The sequence below is a fragment of the Dromiciops gliroides genome, chromosome 4, assembly GCF_019393635.1.
Source record: "Dromiciops gliroides isolate mDroGli1 chromosome 4, mDroGli1.pri, whole genome shotgun sequence".
NCBI lineage: Eukaryota > Metazoa > Chordata > Mammalia > Microbiotheria > Microbiotheriidae > Dromiciops > Dromiciops gliroides.
The window spans coordinates 418,757,326-418,778,577 of record NC_057864.1 but is presented as its reverse complement, the minus strand read 5'-3'; the positions used below and the strand labels follow the sequence as shown (position 1 = coordinate 418,778,577).

Genomic DNA, 21,252 nt, shown 5'->3' with positions numbered 1-21,252 from the left:
GTGAAAAAAAAAAAGATTTATCCCTTACACACTGTTTTTTATCCATTTAAAAGAAAATCTGTAGATTCCCCATCTCTATGTAACAATACACAAAATGGTCCCAATAAAGTAGGCTTAAGTCCAGGAGGCATAAGGCGATCTTTTTCAGATTGCAATCATGTGAAAAGCTTATGTACATTTTTGCCTTTAAAAAAAAAAACACACAAAAAAAACAACCCAAAAGTTTCCTCTTAAACACCAAAATTTATTTAGGATATAAAAGCGTCAGGTATAGAGTATTTTATGTATATGTACTTTGAGAACAATCTTATATTTCATACTAATGCAATACATGCCAAAATAAACATTGGCTTTAGAAATAGTTTTTTGATTAGAAAATAAAGGTATATAATGTGGCATGAGTGACAGTATATAATTTAGTGTAATACACTTATAATCATCTCTTTCACTTATATACTGTAAGCCAGAAAGGCAATAAATATATTACAAATGAAATACTATTGATTTCATGATATCATTGGAAGAAGTGAGGTTCAGAGAATAGGATTAAAGTGCTTTATTCAGGATATTCTGCCTATATCACTTCTTCGCCCCCCCCCTTTAAAATTTTTGGTGGGGCAGTGAGAGTTAAGTGACTTGCTCAGGGTCACACAGCTAGTAAGTGTCAAGTGTCTGAGGTCTGATTTGAACTTGGGTCCTCCTGAATCCAGGGCCAGTGCTCTATCCACTGCACCACCTAGCTGCCCCTTCTGGCCCTTTTCTAAAGGAGCTTTCTGTGAAAGAAGCATTTTTATTTTAAAAGGTAATTGATAATTGCATCGTTGGTGTAAAATATAGATACACTATTAGATATCATACATGTATGTGTGTATCTTCTGATATGGAGAACTTTGGAAGTAGCATTTGATCTTGGAAATATTGGCTTTTGTTGTTTAGAATTTACCTGTGATTAGTTGAAACCCTGCTGACCTGAAGGAGCCTGTGCTTCCTTTACTTGGGTTCACAAAATCAACTCTCTATGTGGAGGAAATGTGGGTAGGCAGTAATTTATATGAAGAAGCTCTGGGGCCATGCGGTGAGAGCCCCAGAGAAGCTGCTGCAGTGGCCTCAATATAATGCCCATTTTGACCTGCCCTGGTCAATCCACGTTTGGAGGACTGATGTCCAAAGCTGTGGGAACGGTCTTAAACAGACTGGTTGGTTGAAAGAATGGGAAGTTTTTAACTTAAAGAAGTGGGGGAGGGTAGGAGGGAATTGGGGCATGGAGAGGCATTGGCTTTACAATACTTTCAGGGTTGTTCAGTTTTAGCAGGGTAGGCACCTTGTTCACCCTTCTGTCCTCCTACCGCCAACACCCCTCACAGGCTTTGGAAGGAGATGAGGAAGAAGAAAACCAGCAGCAAGCTGCCCTAATTGGTCTTACCCACACTCCAGGGCTTTGTGGCTCTCCTTGTCCTCCAGTCACCCACCTCTCACAGCTGATGTCCTGTGGTGCCAGGCAGCAGATGCAGCCTTTGCTAAAAACTGGCTACGGTGGGGCAGGGCCAGCAGGCCCCAGGCATTGATTGAATTTCTTCTTGCACACCCACCAGTTGTCTTACTTGGGTATGTGGCTTGCACTTTGGAGAGCTAGTGACCTTAGAATTTCTAGAGCGAATGCCTCATTTTTACAAGTGAGGCACTGCTGGCCCATAGAGGCTAGTGGTTTAGTCAGCCGTTCACAGATGGTTTATGGCAGACTCCAGCCCCTTCCTCATCATGCAGCAGCACAGAGTTTCCACCTATTTCTTAGCTCCTTGTCAGAACAGAACAAGACCAGGGTTGTGGGCTTTCAGTGCATCTACTTGAATTTCCCCCTTTAAAAAAGGATTACATGTTGTCAGTAGATTAATTTCAAGATAATCTCGAAAATTTCCCCCTTCAGAGCAGGAGAGAGCCTCTGAAACATGTTCTTTGATGCTAACAGGTTCCATTTTTATTTGAAATCTAGTAAGTAAATCCTACACAGTGTTATCATAGAACCATAGTCTTTCTAATAATAACTAAGAAAAAACTGCCATTCGTAATAGGATCAGCTATTTTCTTCCCCTGGATGATGCTGTTGTTGAGTGAATTCTTTGCATTGTAGTTAAACTAGAAGAATTAACAGTTCCCTCATTTTTTGGGGAAGTCTTCCCGAAATCTGCCAGTTCTGTAGTATGTTCAAGGTGCACTTTGGGATTTATATCATATCCTATATTACATAGGATTAAAAATAGGAACATCTAATAATCCACTTGGTGTCTATCTTCAGCATTCTAATTTAGTATTTTAGGTAGAGCTCTAAAGATGTTTGGTGGTTTGTTTTTTTAAATTTCTACCTCCAGCACCTTTACAATGTCTTCTCTATAGTAGACACTTAATAATTAAGTAGAGGTTTAAAAAATACATTTAAGTAGTTAAGCGTCAAGTATTTTAAAATCCTAAAAACTTTCTTCCAAATAAATATTAGGTCTTTTTAAGGTGCATCTTTTTGTTAGCAAGGTTTTCAGAATAATGTGGATTCATCTCACAGTCACTGAGGTTTGGAGTTGCTCCCAGTTTCCTAAATCAAACCTATTTTAAAATAGTGTATATATTTGTAAAAGCTATTTCTCAAGACCACACCGTGTAGAAGGATAAGCATTGGCTTGGGAGGCGGAAGATCTGAGTTCTAGTTCAGTTTCGCTAGCTGATCTTTACCATCAGAGGGTCATTGTTTCTTCCTAGGAATCTCGAATGGATTTGATTTGTAGAGGTTGTTACATATAGTCACTACTGAATCAGATTATGATTCGCTAGCTGACATTGGTGAGCCTCTGGGCAACTGACTGTACCTTTCTGAACTTTTTGCAAAATGAGGAGTTGGTTTACAGATAACATTTAAGTTCCTTTTCAGTTCTTATATTATGTTTTAAAAAGTCTGTTTTGTATGCAAGTTCTTGTGTCAGGGCTGCTATTTATGTACAAGTACATAGATTTTGCTGTATATGGACATTTCTTTACCATGATGGAGGTTTGTATATCGATACAACCAGTTCTTGATCATTTAGGGGCTAATTATGGGTCTACTTTCTCCAAGTCGTCTACTTGTCCAGGTTCTCCGGGTTTTGTGTTTGTTTTTTGGTACATTTGAGGTAGTGTGACAGTGTAGAGAACACTAGGCCATAGTCAGGCAAACCTAGATTCTAATAGGGGCTCAATCACTCAATAGCTGTGGGATGCTGGGCAATGGTGCCCATTTCTCTCCTCCGTAAACAAGAAGCTTGGGCCAGAATCGGGGGTAAACTATGGTCTACAAATTAAGAATGGTTTTTACATTTTAAAAGTTTGTTTTTGTATTTCAAAAAACAAACCAGCTAGCCTGGACTACATGATCTCGAGGGCCTTTTTTTGCCTGAAAGGTATAGGCTCTAAAATTTAGTTAAAAGTAGGTATGATTTTTCATTATTTGTGCTGTGCTTAGCCCCAGAATAACATGTACCCATAAGATCGGTGATACTATTTGACTTTTAACATAATTTGACCTTTTTATTTCATATTCTAGTAACAAGAAAGTCTTATACTTCGTTTAATGCCAGTTATAGATCAGTGGCCATGGTACCTAGCCACCTTCTCTCTCTGACAGATGTTTGTGACAGCTGGCAGTCTAGGTTGTAGCCCATTTTTTTACTTATGGGAACAGTGTCGAAATCTCTTTAGAGTGCACTATCAACTTCTGCTAAAATATAGGTTTTAGGGGTTTTTGGTTTCATTTTGAAAAAGCTTTGTGGGCAAATCTGGGAATATAACCAGTATTATTTATTATTTTAAATTCCGAACAACAAATTTAGTTTCCTATGGCTATGACTGCCCGCCCCCCGCGCCCCCCCCCCCCCCCCCCCCCCCCCCCCCCCCCCCCCCCCCCGCCGCATATACAGGAGGTAACTTTACCTTCCTCTTAACTAAGAAGTTCTGGCTGGGATGCCCTCAGTTCTCGTTTTGTGCTTCCCAGACCCCACCTAGTGCTGGTGTTGGAGGGCCCAGCAGGAGCAGGTGCCTGCCCTCCAGCAGTAGCTGGGATCCCTGAGCCCCAGGCCTCCCTTTTATCATTCAGGGCACTTGTGAGGGCCAGGTCGAAGCTCCAAAGCCAGCACTCTTTCCACTCTACTTGGGTGATTGCACTTGGGCTGACTGAGATGTTTCCCATTGTTCTCCCAGGTGTTTGCTTCTGTTCCCATTGCTAGGTCACATTTACTTGGGAAACCATCTCTACAGCTGTCCACGTCACCCTACTTGAAAATTTCACTGCCAAGACCCAAGTGTCATCTTTCTCCTTCTGACAAAACTCAGGCTTTCTTTTCCATTTGTTTTGTACTTTAAAAAATGCAGCTATCTTGGATCGGTTTAGATTAGATTGTGAAATCCTTGAGGGCAGGGGCTGGGTTTTTTATCTTTCTTTGTAGCCTTAAAACTAGCTAGTATGATGTCTGACACGTAGGTGTTTAATGAATGTTTGTTGACATCACCCAATGCCCTATAGTGTTTTGTTTGTGTGTGTTTTGTCTCCCTGCTAAGCTGGAGGCTTCATGAGGGGAAAATGGTCTTCATTTTTAAAATTTAAGCCATTGGTGCTCAGTACTGTTTCATTGAGGTAGTATTTGAGCTAACCTTGAGGAACAATTAGAACTTGTGGCAGGCATGTATTCCAGACCTACATAAATGTTGGAAAGTGAAGGAGATAACGGAACCCCTGTAGTGGAGCAAAAATATAGGGTGTGGAGAGGGAATACAATTTAGGAAAGAAGCCTAGAACAATAGGTCAGTACTAAATTGTAGGAGACCTTAAATCCAGGCTTAAGAGTTTGTGTTGGTTCCTAAAGGCAGTGGGTTACTACTCGGAGTTCTTGAGGAAAATAGGTGTAGGGCACACAGAGGCAGGAGGACAGGAGTTTAAAATTTTTTTATCCTAAAGGCAAGAGGGAGCCATCGCAGCTTCTTGAACAAAGGAGACATTGGCAGATGTGTACTTTAATAGTAGCAGCTGTGGGCAGGATAAATTGGAGATGGGGAGAGACCAGAGAGGAAGGGATGCTATGTATGGCATCAGTCAGGTGAGAAGTGATGAAGATGTCCGAACTCTGGATTGAGTAGAGAGAGGTGGTGGGAAATGTTCAGGAAGTACATCAGATTTGGCACCTGATCAATGGGCTGCTGGAAGGGAGGGAAAATGAAGAGTAAGGAGTCTGGGTGACTAGAAATGCAAGTGATCTCTATAGAAAATTTCTTCAGAGGTAAGGGGTGGGCTTAGGGGGAACAATAAGAATAAGGGCCTTTTTTTGGCATGTAAAATTTGAGATGCCTATGGCAAGTCCAGACAAAGATGAGCTAAGTTAGGAAATGATTGAAGGAAGACTCTTTGGAGAGGTGGGAAGACAAAGGACTATGGATGAAACATACTTTCCACCTCCAAAGAAAGGAGTGATATTGATGGAACACAGACTAAAGCATGCTGTTTTTCACTCTTTCATTTTTTTCTTCTATTCAAGTTTTCTTGTACAAAATGACTACTAGAGTAATGTTTTACATAATCGAACATGTATCACCCATGTCTGATTGCTTACCCCCTCAGGAAGGGGGGAGGGGAGGGAGGGAAAGAGGGATAAAAAGTGGAACTCAAAACTATAAATAAAAATGTTTGTTACAAGTAAAAAGAGGGGGAGAGGATCGAATTAAAAAGACAAGATTTTTTTTTCTTAAAAAATTTGTAAACCTGGGGACCCTCAAGCAATCTAGATCTTATGAAGTTAATGTTTTTCTTAAGTGCTCATGTTATTTATTTTAAAAATTGCTAACACTTAAAAAAACAACAACCCTAAAACCTTTGAGTTTTCTTTAAAGCCATTTTCTGTATCACCTTTTTGAGGACACTGAGTTATTAAATTCAGATGTATTTTTTTGCAGACAAAAAACATCCTTCATTCTGAGATTGAGGAATAATTAGAACTATTTAGGAAGCAAGGTGAAACAAGCTTTTCAGACGAGTTAGTTGGCTGCATAGTAAAACATGGTCTGTCAACAAGCCTTTATCTGGTGCTTACAATGTGCCTGGCACTGTGTTAATCCTTAGGAATATAAAGAAAGGCAAAAAATGCTGTGCCTGTGCTAGAGGAGGAGCTCCCGTTCTCCTGGGGGAGATGACATGAAAATAATGATGTGTGGTTTATAGATGGAATGGGACCTCAAAGGCCGTCCCCAGCAGCAGGGGACCAGAAGAGCCTCCTGCAGAAGGGAGAATTTGATCTAAGTCTTACAGGAAGCCAGGGAAGCCATGTGGTCTAACTCACACACAGAAAAGAATCCCCACTGGCAGCACTTGGACAGGCCATGGGCCCCCGCTTGAGGACCTCCCAGGAGGAGGCACCTCACAGCTTCTCACTCCACTGCACTGGGTTCAGCCCTGGCTGTGAGGAAACTTTGCCTGCTATCAGGCCTAAACCGGCTTCTTCGTAGGTTCCGCTCACTGCTTCTCTGCCCTTCGGGGCTAGTCCCTCCTCCACACACTAGCTCTTCAAATACCTGAAAACAGCTGCCAGATCTCTTCCAAGTACTGCTTGGAGTAATTTTCCATTATTCTCCATTAGCATTTACTGAATGAATCTGTATTTAAGTCAGTGTTATCTTTGCCTGCTTTCTCCCCTCTAAGCATGGTGATTAATACATGAGGCAGTTTTGGGGTTCTCTTGGTCTTTTTTATGGTCATGAATTATCAGTTAAACGTTGGGCTAATACAGGTTTTGACACCAGGGAACAATTCATGTCATTGAATCATGGATTTAGTGCTGGATGGGCCCTTAGATGCCATCTGGTTTAGCACCCTTCATTTTACAAATGAAGAAAGATGTTTGCCCAGGTCACATGGCCAGTGTTGGAGGGAACTCCCAAGTTTAGTGCTAAAAGCACTTTAGTTTTCTAGTTCCTGTTATTTCCAGTACACATAAGACAACCAACTACTTGCTATAATCTGGACTTCTGGAGTTGTGTCATCGTTTAGTTTGCCCTGTATGGAATGTTAGGCTGCTTGCTTGGCTTGCAATCAATGTAGTTAAGTAATTTCCCAAAGTCATACAGCTGATAGGGTGTGTTTGAGGCAGGATTTGAATTCGGGTTTTTCTGACTCCCTTAAAGTCTGCACTACCCAGCTGCCTAACATTTACTAGGTTTATTGGGGGGGGGGGGAACGGGACGGACTGTCTCCTCCCAGAGTATATCCTACTGTATAAACCTAATATCATTTCCTTTGGGAAATTATTATGGTACTTTAAGCATGAGATGGTAACAGATTTCAAATAAGAAGGTGTACCTTATAAATAATGATCTCTTAATTATGGCAAGGTGGTCATCGCCTACACTGACTTCCTTGGTTCTGTATATACGTTTTCTTTTGGTTCAGCCATTCTTTTCAACTTTGAAGGCCATTTGTATTCTTTCATATACTGCTTTGGGAATTAAGGTGTTAAGAATGTAGAAATGGGAAGTTCTTTGTCATTGATGAAAACTAACCAGTTCCGTTTTATGACTTTTCTGTTTGTCTTTTATCCAGTTTCATCTAGAAATGCTCTAAAGACGATGTGGCTTATGTGAGTCTTACACCAAGATTTTATTACTATAGATTTATTTCCAATTCTACTAGTTGTACCTGTTTTGTAAGGTGATATTATAAAATACACATACACGTTTGAGAGTTGGAAGGGACATTAGCAGCCACCTAGTCAGCAAAAATAGGAGGTGGAGGTGAGAAGAGAAAGCATTTCAGGCTTGGAGGGGGAAGAAAGTGAGGGAAACGGCAAAGAAATAGATGGCAGTGGTGTGCCTAGTGTGAGGGACAGCCAGCAGGCCACTATATCTGGCTCATGGAGGGTGGTAGGAAGGAATGAGATTATGAAGAGCTTTAAATGCTGGAAGACTACCTGGAAGTAGTAGAAAGCCACTAGATTTTCCTGAGTAGGGAATTGACATGGGTAGATTTGCTTTTAGGAAAATCACTTTGGTAACAGTGGGAAAATATTTTGGAGTAAGGAGAGACTTGGGGCAGGGAGGCTTGGAATGTGGCTATTTGAAGTAATCTAGGTTATTGAATAGTCAATAATTTCTGTTTAAAGCAGTAATACTAATGTGACTCATGCACTTCATGATAAGGAAGCAAAAGCAAGAGAATTCTGGTAGAAACCTAACACATACCAGAGTTAATCTATGGATTTAATGTTATACCAAGGGATTAGATAAAATAGCAATTAACTTGGAGGCATAAACTAGAAGAAAATCAAGGAAGAAATGTTGATAAAAAGGTAAGAATGAAGAGGTAATGGCCCTTCCAGACCTCAGACCCTTTTGTAAGGAAACAGTCAGGGGCAGCTAGGTGGCTCAGTGGATAGAGCACCGGCCCTGGAGTCAGGAGTACCCGAGTTCAAATCCGGCCTCAGACACTTAACACTTACTAGCTGTGTGACCCTGGGCAAGTCACTTAACCCCAATTGCCTTACTAAAAAAAAAAAAAAAAAAGGAAACGGTCACCAGAACTGTTTGGGGACTGATTAAAAACCAGGTCAGTGGGACAGACTAAACAAGGAAGAATCAGAAATGCTGCTGTTTTCCCTAATGGAATGTGAGCTCATTAAAGGCAGGCATAATTTTTGCCTTTGTATTCCCAGCATTTAGCCTACTTCCTGGCATATAGTAAGTGTTAAATAGATGCCATTTGACTTGACACATATGAAGTCTACAAAGAAATAGGGAAAGATGTACAAGTGTAGGAGAGCGTGTGCCCTCATTAGGGCTACATAAAAAACCAGCTAGACACATTCAAGGTAATTTTGTTGTTTTTCACTTGGGTCAGTTGGCTCCAACTCTTCGTGACCGTATTTGGGGTTTTCTTGGCAGAGATACTGGTTTGCCACTTCTTCTCCACCTCATTTGACAGATTGAGGAACTGAGGCAAACCGAGTTAAGTGACTTCTCCCAGGGTCACACAGACAGTAAGTGTCTGAGGCCAGATTTAAACTCAGGTCCTCCTGACTCCAGGGCTGGTGCTCTATCCACTGTGCCACCTAGCTGACCCACCCCAAAATATTTATAATGGTACTTTTTTATGATGGCTAAGAATTAGAAACAAGTAGAAATTAGATATAAATATAAATTAGAAACGGCTAAATAAATTGTGGTACATGAATGTGATGAACACAGAAACGTGGAAAGATCTATATGAACTGATGCAAAGTGAAATAAGCAGAGAGCCAAGAAAGCAATATACACAGTGATCATAACAATATAAATGGAAAGAATGACACACCCAAAAAAAGTCAAAAGCAAATTTAACAAAACTATAAAGATCAAGTGGGATTCAAATGAAAATATGCAAGATCCCCAACCTACTGCTTGGTGGATGTGGGAGGTCCACAGGGATTACTCATTGCACAAGTTTTTGGACTTTTTCAGTTTTATCAACCAGTTGTGTTGACTTCTTTTTCCTTCTTCAAAAAATACTTTGTCAATGGGATGGGACAGTTGTCTTGGAAAGGGGAGGACATGGGTCACATGGGATGATATTTTAAAAACTAGACGCGGAAACATAAATGACAGATTGGAAGTGAACACAGCACCTAAAATTTTGTTTAAAAGAACATAGCTGGATCCTGTGGTTTTGCTTTGGAATCAAGTCCTTATTTTGCTTATTTTATTTGTATTTGTTGAGATTATTTGGTAACTTTAAAATTTTTATTGGCTGACTTATACCAGTTTCTTTGGACATGGCAGGGGTCTTCTGTGAAAAAATCCGATCTACAGTGTCTCAAAGTGGGTTGAGTTATGTCCCATACACTTAGGTACTATGTGCATAGTAGAAACTCACTTAGTTGTTGAATGGATATGACAAAGTGCCTGATCTGGTAACTAGTTACCTAGCTTTCTAAATTACTTACACATTTTCTCACTTGCTCCCCATATGAATTTGTTTTAAAATTTTTGCATGTCTCTGAGTATTTTTAGAAGAAATTTTTCTTTAATTTTGTTATGTAATAATGTTGAATGGTAGAAATAGTACTAAATTGGGAAGACAGGAGCTTGGTGTGAGTCCCAGTTACACCAATTATTAATTATGAGACCCTGTTCAAATAATTTTACCTTGCTGAGCCTCAGTTTCCTCAAAAGTAACAGAATTTTTTGAATTATAATTTTTGTATTCTTCCACCTTATTTTAACAGTTAACTGTTTTTAAAATTTTTGAGTTCCTTATTTTCTCTCTTCTTATCCCTCCCCTATCCATTGAGAAGGCAAGCAACATATCAATTATATATGTAAAGTCATGAAAAACATAAAACATAAGTTTTGGGTTTTCTTTAATGTTTTGGGGTTTTTTAGTGAGGCAATTGGGGTTAAGTGACTTGCCCAGGGTCACACAGCCTAGTAAGTGTTAAGTGTCTAAGACCGGATTTGAACCCAGGTACTCCTGACTCCAGGGCTGGTGTTCTATCCACTGCTCCACCTAGCTGCCCCAAAACATAAGTTTTTAAAAAACTGTTCTTACACAGTAGACTAGGCATTGAAATATCTACGGTAAACTGCTCCATAATATTAGCTTTAACCTTAATGGGTAATAAAAAGCTAGTTAGAGTCAGCATTTTCTTGAAGTGTTTCCAATTAAATTAAAAAACGATGTCTGTTTACAGATTGCCTCCAAATATGATCATCAAGCAGAGGAAGATCTTCGCAACTGGATAGAAGAAGTTACAGGCTTGAGTATTGGGACTAACTTTCAGCTGGGCCTAAAAGATGGCATAATCCTCTGCAAGTAAGTGGTCATTCACCCAATGAATTTATTCTTGATGATCCAGGCTTGAGTGCTTTCTTATACTTTCTTGGTGTGACCTCTCTTTCTTTCTTTTTTTTTGGGGGGGGGGAGTGGTGGTAAGGCAATTGGGGTTAAGTGACTTGCCCAGGGTCACACAGCTAGTAAGTATCAAATATCTGAGGCCGGATTTGAACTCAGGTACTCCTGAATCCAGGGCCAGTGCTTTATCCACTGTGCCACCTAACTGCCCCGACCTCTCTTTTTCTTGGCTCCAAGTGGGAACTCTTTACTAGTTACTTCAAGAATTAGAATCACATAGAAGCTTCCTGTAGCCCTTATATTCCTGGTATTTGTGTTGTGGTTAAATTTTAAAATGACAAGATTTGTGTGTCTGTTTTTGTTGAGCACTTTTTCTTTTTCTTTTCAGACTTATAAACAAGCTCCAGCCAGGTTCAGTGAAGAAAATCAGTGAGTCTTCATTAAATTGGCCTCAGGTGAGCAGAAAACACAACACAACACACACACACACACCCCTGTTTTGGTTAATTTCTATGTAATGAACACTTGCGAGTTAGGTTTCAGCACAGCCATTTTGTCAAAAAATTTGAGTAAACATTTCCTTTTAACAAGAGTTCTGAACTATTTCTAGACTTTCATGGTTGCAGATCTTTCAAAAATCTGACTGCTAGGGATAATAGGTTCCTTGATAAGTGAGGTGGTTTAGGTAGAATGCAGTAGTCTGTGTGGGTGTGCAAGTGAATGTGCAGCTGTCCATTGACACTCCTTTTTTTCTGGTTCTGTGCTTTTGTGGATGTAGGGAATTCTGTGAGGAAGCACGCAGGCATATGCCCCTTCCTAGTACAAAGAGGCACCAGCCCTGAGACTTCAAGTCCACGAGAATTGCATGGGCACTGAGTGGTTAAGTGACTTACCCCATACCCCACAGCATTGTGGGACAGAAAGGAGTTAGGCTGAGCCCCCAGGGCCTTCACAGCTCCAGACTGGCTCTGAGTGTATTGTGCCTTGGGCAGCACTCAGACATGTATTCCAAGTTGTAATGAAACACACAGTCATTTTGCCTGATAATGTCCAACTCCTGGAAATGTGCCAGGACCTATCTGTTTGTTTTTTTCAGTGAGCCCAAATCTGTTTTCCTCTAGTTTACTTTTGCTTTCCTGTACTTGAAGATTCATAACCTTGGCTGAACAGCCCAGAGACCTCCAGCCATCCCTCATGATAGGGTTTCCCTTCCCATCCTGCTTGTTTCCTGGATGAATGCTGTTTGGCAAATGCTCCTTTTAAAATGTAGAACTCAAAGTTGAACAGACATCTGATTAGTTCTCAGTTTTTCTCCCCACACACATACACACGCATGCATGCTTTTGTTTTGAACACTGTTGTATTGATGGTAGCCTATGATTTTATTATCTCATTAGCAGTCATGTCATATTGACTCACAAATGCACTTTCATTTAATTGTCCCTCCTAATTCTCTAGCATGTTAAAAGTTGGAACTTGTTTGGACAGTAGATTGTGTTCTCCTTAGACTAAGCCCATCCATCCTTCTTTCCCAAAGCTTCTTAAACCGTGGGTCTCTACCCCATATGGGATCAAGTAGCAATATAGGGGTTGCAAAAATGGTAGTAAGTGTTGGATTTTGTATACCTGTTTGTATACCATATATACCTATATGCCTGGGGCTGTGTCGCAAAAAGAGGTCCTGAGCGGGAAAAGTTTAAGAAGCCCTGGCCTTGTCCATCAGGATATTTTCGAATACTGATTCTGTCATCCAGCTAAATAGCAAGCCCTTCCAGATTGATCTTATGCATATTCGATGAGTGTATCTAATGTCTTCTCTGAAACACCAGTAGAGTAATTTCCTCTTATCAACATGCATTGTGCTTATTGTGCAGACTGGAAATCTTTCTTCACCTCACGTTTCATTCCTTTGCCCAATTTTGTAGATTTTACCGTCAGACGTTCTACTATTCCTATCTTTTAATAAAAATAGCTAGCATTTCTACAGCAACTTTAAAGTTTGCAAGGCGCTTTTACAGAATTTATCTCATTTGATCTCCATAGCCACCCTAGGTGATAGTTGTTATAATTATCCCAGTTTTACAGATGGGGGAAAAGGCAGACAGAGGGTAAGTGACTTGCTCAGGATCATACCACTTGTAGATGTGTAAAAAGCATCAGGGCTGTATTTGACCTTAAGTTTTCATTCTACCAGGTACAGTGCTCTAACCCTTGCACTACCTATCTGCCTTTTTTCTATCCATATTGCCTCTAGTCCAGTTCAGATCCTCATTATCTTGACCAGTACCCTCCTAATTGGGTTCCCTTTTCTGTCACAGTACTCCCCCTCTCTAGTTTATTCAGTGCTCCCAGATTAATTGTACTAAAGCATCATTCTACTCCTGTGCGGAATATACAAGAGACATTATAAAGGGGAATTCAAGAGGATTTGGCAACAGATTAGATATGAACAGTGAGAGTATAGCAAGCCTGGAAAGTTTAAGATCATTCTTTGTCAATGATGTCTAAATGTTTTTGTTCTGTTTTTTTAAGTAAAACTTTTTTATTTATAGTTTTGAGTCCCAATTTTTATCCCTCCTTCCCTCCGTCCCCTGAGGTACTAAGCAATCACATCTGGGGTATACATGTACGATTATGTAAAACATTACCAAATAAGTCATTTTATACAAGAAAACTTGAATAAAAGAAAAAAATGAAAGAGTGAAAAATAGCATGCTTCAGTCTGTGTTCATTCAGTATCAGTTCTTTCTTTGGAGGTGGATAGTATGTTTCATCAATTGTCTTTTGGGGGTTATCTTGGATCATTGTATGGGTGTTGTTGTTGTTTGGGGTTTTTTTGTTTTTGTTTTTTTGTGGGGCAATGAGGGTTAAGCGACTTGCCCAGGGTCACACAGCTAGTAAGTGTCAAGTGTCTGAGGCTGGATTTAAACTCGGGTACTTCTGAACCCATGGCTGGTGCTTTATCCACTGTGCCACCTAGCTCCCCCCAGGATCATTGTGTTGTTGAGAATTGTTAAATCACAGTTCTTCATCAAACAATATTTCTGTCACTGTGTACAATGTTCTCACTTCACTATACATTGGTTCATACAAGTCGTTCCAGGCCTTTATGAAATAATCTTGCTTGTCATTTCTTATAGCACAATAATATTCCATCACCATCGTAAACCACAGCTTGTTTAGCCATTCCCCAATTAATGGGCATTCCTTTGATTTCCAATTCATAGCTACCTCAAAAAGAGCTGCTATAAATATTTTTGTACGAATAGGGTTTTTTTTTTTCTCTTTTGGGGGATGTCGCTAAGTATTTTTGAAGAATTTTTGCGCACAGCTGTCTGATTTCTTCCTTCCCCTCTAGAGCAGAGTTTTTAAACTTTTTTTGAGTCACAGACCCGTTTGGCAATCTGAAGCCTATAGAAAGAACCCCGTCTCAGAATAATGTCTTTGAATGCATAAAATAAAGTGCATAGAATTAAAGGAAGCAAAAAGTATTGAAATATAATCATCAAAATAATAAAAGGAAAACCTTAAAAGTTCAGACTCCAGGTTAAGAATAACTTCCCCAGAGTAAATTATTCACTAACTACCTTAGCCAAGAATTCGTAGACAATTTTCTTTTCTAGATGGTTTTGTATAAATCATTTTATATACAACTAGGCTGATTTTTAAATTATTTTAAATTATTTTTTTTTTACTAATGCCTAGGCATTACAAGACTGTTTAGTTCCAGAAGTTTAACTTGACTGTCTTTCTTTTTTTTTTTTCCAGTTGGAAAACATTGGCAATTTTATCAAAGCCATTCAGGCTTATGGTATGAAGCCACATGACATCTTTGAAGCAAATGATCTTTTTGAGAATGGAAACATGACCCAAGTTCAGACTACACTGGTAGCTTTAGCAGGTCTGGTATGTATAGATCTATTAACTAGAATAAAACTAACTGTTGGTGACATACTGAAGTTTTGGGGGAAATAACTTTCAGCAGAAATGAACTGCTACAAAGAAGTCTTGTAATGTTAGTATGACTTGATAAAAGAATTTGTCCTATATTTCAAAAATCAGGTAAAATGTACCAATGTTTACTTTTTCTTTTGGGGGGGGGGGCGGCAATGAGGGTTAAGTGACTTGCCTAGGGTCACACAGCTAGTAAGTGCAAAGTGTCCGAAGCCAGATTTGAACTCTGGTCCTCCTGGATCCAGGGCCGGAGTTTTATCTGCTGCACCACCTAGCTGCCCCCAATGTTTACTTTTAAAAGAAACTTATACAAACATTTTGGTATCTTGATTCCTTCTTCCAGGCATAGTATTATTCTTTGGCCACCCCCCCCCACCCCCCCACCCCCCGTAAAATTCTAGCGGTAAAGTCATGATTTAAGTGGTCCTCCTAAAATGTTTTTGTTACATTTAGGCTAAAACAAAAGGATTCCATACCACAATTGACATTGGCGTCAAATATGCAGAAAAGCAAGCAAGGCGCTTTGATGAAGGAAAACTGAAAGCTGGACAAAGTGTAATTGGCCTGCAGGTAAGTAGCAAATGACATTTTATATCTGCTTCCTAAAGTACATTTTTGTTCCCTGATAGCAAATGGCCACACATTTACTTTTATACATCTTGTTATAAGGAAGTAATGTTATATGTCATTCTGCTCAGGTTTATTTCCATAACAACTGGTTGGGGCTGGGGCTGGGGCTGGGGAGGTGGGAGGAAGAAAACAGACAGTCATAAAAAGGCTCTTTATAAATTGGTGGGGCAGCTAGGTGGCACAGTGGATAAAGCACCAGCCCTGGATTCAGGAGTACCTGAGTTCAAATCCAGCCTCAGACATTTAACACTTACTAGCTGTGTGACCTTGGGCAAGTCACTTAACCCCAATTGCCTCACTAAAAAAAAAATTAAATTAAAAAAATAATAAATTGGTTGGTACAAACTAGAGAGCTCTAAGTCCAGTGAGATATGACATGTATTATTTAACTGAAAATCAAGATTGCTTAAGGAATTGGAATGCAAACTAATTACGTTGTGACTGACTTAATGCTCCAATGTTTCTGTTAACCAAAGCTGATGGTGCTTATTTTAAGGAAATTCATTTTTCAAAGTTTTAAACTCATGTAAGTGATAGCATTTTGGTTTTTTACATTCTTTTTGTTTGTTTTTTTGGTGGGGTGATGAGGGTTAAGTGACTTGTCCAGGGTCACACAACTGCTAAGTGTCAGGTATCTGAGGCCAGATTTGAACTCTGGTCCTCCTGAATCCAGGGTCGGTGCTTTATCCACTGCACCACCTAGCTGTCCCCTGTTTTTGTTTTTGTTCTACTTAAATGTATTCACAACTTAACTGGGGTGGATGTTGCAGCCTTGCTTTATTGAGGTATTAGGAATATCCAGGCAAATGGAACCAAGTCAAAGGAGGCTGGGGAAAATTCCTTCTAACACAGTTTTTGTAATCATGTAAAGAAAGTTGGGGGGTGGTATCATGCAATGGAAACAAAGAGACTTCCTGTGGACCTCAGATCCTCAAGGTGGTAGCTGAGACCTTTGAGTAGATCATATGCACTATGCTAAATAGGGAAATAGGTATCATTTTCTAAGGTTCTCATACTAAAACATAGGTTTGTAAGCTGGTAGGGGTATCCTTTTCTTTGTACCCATCATTTATCAAAATCGGAATAAGGAAAGCCTTTCGTGATTTTATTGTCTTGTTGCCAAAGGCATTTTTTAAAAAGGTTGTTTCTGCTTGTCAAACTGGCTTGATAATCCAGGCTGTGTATGTTAGTCCACACAAAGTCATTTTTACATATGTAGGACCAGGTTGAACAGAATTGGTGGGGTGAGGAAGAGATTGAGGGCCTGGAGACCTGAAACAGATGCAGTAATTTAATCTGAATCCTTCATTTTAAAGTGTCTCTGGAAAGGTGGGCCAGATATTAAATGTGTGTTCCTTACAGCAATACAGCCCCACAAAAGGGTTAGCAATATTGGGGATTAAGAGCATACTTGTAGCTATCAGCAGCCTTACCGCTCTCACTCAGACCCAATGTTCCTTTATTGATGGGTCTTTTGAAGTCATTGAAACATTCATGTTCTCAGGGATAGGCAGCCAGAGAAGCCAGCAAGAAGAACTAGGCAATGAGTGAGAGGAGGGGGGGCTGAGGCTCAGTCTTTGTGTGGCTCTGTCATTGTTTCACAAGGTCAGAAACAGCTTTAGGATCCTACGCTATTGATCGTCTAGACTATCAGTATTTCCCTTTTTACTTCCCCCTTCCCCCGGAGAAAAGATGTACTGGCACATCTTTAAACTATTCTTCAGGTATCCTTGCCAGTTGTTGCTATGACACAAACCCCTCCAACTTGTCATTCCTAGTAGGATGTGAACACTTTGCTAAGAGACTTAGCGTTTTTTTTTTTCCTTCATTCTTTCCTGTTTTCCAACTCCCCCCTAAACCAACAGTGCATAGCAACCTTAAAACTGAGGCAAATAAAAGTGACTCCTCGCAAGACAGAGGAAACTCACCCAAAAGATTAAATTGTGTTTCAGTGTTAAAATTGGGAACCTCTATGTCCACTTGAGGACACAGCTGATGTTTTCTTTTTTTCTTTTCTTTCTTTCTTTCTTTCTTTTTTTTTTTTTTTTTTTGGTGAGGCAGTTGGGGTTAAGTGACTTGCCCAAGGTCACACAGCTAGTTAAGTGTCAAGTGTCTGAGGTAGGATTTGAACTCAGGTACTGCTGACTCCAGGGCTGGTGCTCTATCCACTGCGCCACCTAGCTGCCCCCTGATGTTTTCTTTTACTCTTATGTAAAAAGTCTTGTAGATGATCTTCTGGCCCAAGAGAGAGCCCTGGACAGAAGAGTAACTTTTTTTTTTTTAAACTTGGCCTCTCCCTTACAGACTTTTTTGGGGGGTAGGGGGTGGGCAGTGAGGGTTAAGTGACTTGCCCAAGGTCACACAGCTAGTTAAGTGTCAAGTGCCTGAAGCTGGATTTGAACTCGGGTCCTTCTGAATCCAAGGCCAGTGCTCTATCCATTGTGCCACCTAGCTGCCCCTCCTTATAGGCTTTAAATGTGTTATTTTCATCCATTCTGAGGTTTGAGAAATGAAACAATGAGAGCCTCAACACTTTTATACTTGAACATGCTGAATGTGATTAAAGTAAAATTCAGGTTAATTTTTGTTTTTTCAGAATTCAGTGATCCTTGTGATAATTAAAGAAACCCTAGAATTATAAAACCAGGCCTGGTGGTGTTGGCCAAAACAATATGGTCTTAGAGACTGATCTGTTATCACAGGGATCGCCTTTCTTCGAGAATGGAATTAGAATCATATTTCACTAAGTTATATAATTCTTAAAAGCTTGTTTTTTACCTATATGTTTGGTTTGTTTGTTGTTTTTTTTTAGTGAGGCAATTGGGGTTAAGTGACTCGCCCAGGGTCACACAGCTAGTAAGTGTTAAGTATCTGAGGCCAGATTTGAACTCAGGTCCTCCTGACCCCAGGGCTGGTGCTCTAGCCACTGTGCCACTTAGCCGCCCCTGTTTTTTTTGTTTTGTTTTTTTTTTTTTTAGTGAGGCAATTGGGGTTAAGTGACTTGCCCAAGGTCACACAGCTAGTAAGTGTTAAGTGTCTGAGGCCGGATTTGAACTCGGGTACTCCTGACTCCAGGGCCGGTACTCTATCCACTGTGCTACCTAGCTGCCCCCCTATGTTTTTAACTATATAGATTTTTTTCCATTTTCTTAAAAGATGGGAACCAACAAATGTGCTAGCCAGGCCGGAATGACTGCCTATGGGACTAGGAGGCATCTTTACGATCCCAAAATGCAAACTGACAAGCCTTTTGACCAGACAACAATTAGTCTGCAGATGGGTACTAACAAAGGAGCCAGTCAGGTAAGTGGTACTTTTTTTTTTTAAATAGTCAGTTAAAAAATGTTCAAAATGCTTATGATTATAATTTTAAGAGTGAGCATGTCATGAACAAAATGGAAATGTCCCTATAGGAAACCTGAACTTCAAAATGAAATGCAGTTCCCCCTTGGAAACAGGAAGTATGTGGTAGTTAAAAAAAAATAAGCTTCTCAAAAATCCTATGCTTAAAATTCCTTAGTAGGATTATTACCATTTTATAAAATACATTCTAGGGCTACGCCACAGTGCTGTGCACATAAGCAGGCATGCCTTCTAAAGGTATAGATGTTTATCAGAGGATGTGCTATTTAAGTCAACAAATAATTGCGAAGTCCCCGTTTGTGTACAAAATAAATAAGGTAAGATTTGAAAATCAGTAATCTTGGTACAGCTAGTAACTAACCAGGGTTCATGCTAACATTTATTCCAACCAGTAGTACTCACTATCCCAACAAGAACATTTTGCTGTAAGAATCCCAAACCTGTTCATAGATGTTTATTTCAGATGCTGTTCTGATTGTTTTTTCTTCTATTGAATATCCTTATGCTAGGCTGGAATGTTAGCGCCAGGTACCAGAAGAGACATCTATGATCAGAAGCTAACTTTACAACCAGTGGACAACTCGACAATTTCGCTACAGATGGGTACCAACAAAGTTGCTTCCCAGAAAGGAATGAGTGTCTATGGCCTTGGGCGACAAGTATATGATCCCAAATATTGTGCTGCACCAACAGAACCTGTAATACATAATGGAAGCCAAGGAACAGGAACAAATGGGTCTGAAATCAGTGATAATGATTATCAGGCAGAATATCCTGATGAATATCATGTGGAGTATCCAGATGACTATCCAAGAGATTACGAATATAGTGACCAGGGCATTGATTATTAGGTTTGCACAGAAAGAGCTCAGTATTAGTCCATTGTTTTATTCGGTGAAAACCAAGCTAGCCTTGTATAATTTTTATCTTGTCTTCCTAAAACACTATTATGCTTATTATACGTAAAAGAAATATTGCCTTACATACATTCCTTTTTCCTTTCTCTGCCTCTTCCCTAAATAGATGCCTTTTAGTGCTGTAACAGTTATATTCTACAGCATAACCAATAATTCGCATATGAAGTAAAAAGGAATACTGTGAAAGGGGGAGTACTCTCGTACAGCCAGTTCTTTTATTAAAGATCTATGCATTTTTACAGACTTCTACTTTAAACTGGTATTTTATGGACCACATGAAGCTTTTTCTCTCTCTTTTTTTACAGTTTAATATCTGGTTTCTACATGGAAGACTGAAACTTTCATGCTTGTTAAATTGTTGTGTGTTTTTTGCCAACTAAATCTGAGATGCAGCATTTTAGAGATTTAAATATCATTGTTTCTACAGTATTGTTTGCGAATTTTTAAATAAAGTCATGATCAATGTGCATTTGTGATTAAATGTGTATTCATTCTAATATCTAAGCTGACCAGACACTTGAAGAGCAGTGTCAAGAAAGGAGCTTGTACAAAATGAGCCTGCAGAAGTTTTAGGTTTGTGCAGCGCATTTCCTCTTCCTGTTTGTGCCAATGTGTCGATGCAGAGTTGTTGCTTTGTTTTCTTCAGCTGTATTTATTGCTGCATTTCTCAGCATAAACTGATCTCGTTGTATTTTTTATAAATAAATATTTTTTTTTGAACACTGTATATGAACCATAGGCTGGTCATTTTCTAGGTACCTCTAGAACAGATAAAATATCTGTCTTATCCAGCCCAGAATAATGATCCTGTCTTTATTAAGGTTAATGGCAAGTTGTACCATAATACAGGAAAATAAGTTATATTCTTATCCTAGGAGATGTTCTGAGAATACCTATCCAAGGTTAGAAAGCAATTTAAAAACCTTGAAGTTTTTTTTTAACATGTCTCCATTCATATGTAGCAGAGAAACATCATTTTGGCCAGTGACAACAGTTTGTGACATCCCCAAAATCATTCATATCCAACAATATCCAACAATATCCATCAATAAGATGCACATTAGTAATGTGCTCAGTGTCCCTGATTAGGGTATATGAACCTGGAGGGTAAAATTGTTTTGGTTCACTTTTGGGGGGAGGTTGGGGGTGAGAGGAAAGCAAGGCAATGAGGGTTAAGTGACTTGCCCAGGGTCACACAGCTAGTAAATGTCTAGTGTCTGAGGCCAGATTTGAACTTGGGTCCTCCTGAATCCAGGGCTGATACTTTATCCACAGTGCCACCTAGCTGCCCCCATTTTGGTTCACTTAAAAATATTTTAGTGGTGCTGTTTGATTCTTATGCCACATTAATTTGTGAATGTATCTTTCTACCTCATCCCACAAAGCCTTCCTTTGAAACACTTAAGATTATTTTCTCTTTCCCACCTACGTGGGGTTGGGGCAGGGAGGAACAAAACACTTGTAGCAAATATGCCAAGGAAAACAAATCCCTGTATTGTCTACGGC

General features: G+C 39.7%; 1 protein-coding gene across 1 annotated transcript in view; it reads left to right on the top strand.

Moving 5' to 3' along the window:
• CNN3 (calponin 3) overlaps positions 1–20,473 on the top strand; it is a 36,160-nt gene extending 15,687 nt beyond the window's left edge. The window contains exons 2-7 of the mRNA XM_044005345.1: positions 10,722–10,843; positions 11,271–11,337; positions 14,651–14,788; positions 15,290–15,406; positions 18,623–18,769; positions 19,339–20,473. Coding sequence (XP_043861280.1) covers positions 10,722–10,843; positions 11,271–11,337; positions 14,651–14,788; positions 15,290–15,406; positions 18,623–18,769; positions 19,339–19,680 — 933 coding nt within the window. The 3' untranslated portion in view covers positions 19,681–20,473. The remainder of the gene's footprint in view (positions 1–10,721; positions 10,844–11,270; positions 11,338–14,650; positions 14,789–15,289; positions 15,407–18,622; positions 18,770–19,338) is intronic.
• The last annotated feature ends 779 nt before the right edge of the window (positions 20,474–21,252 follow it).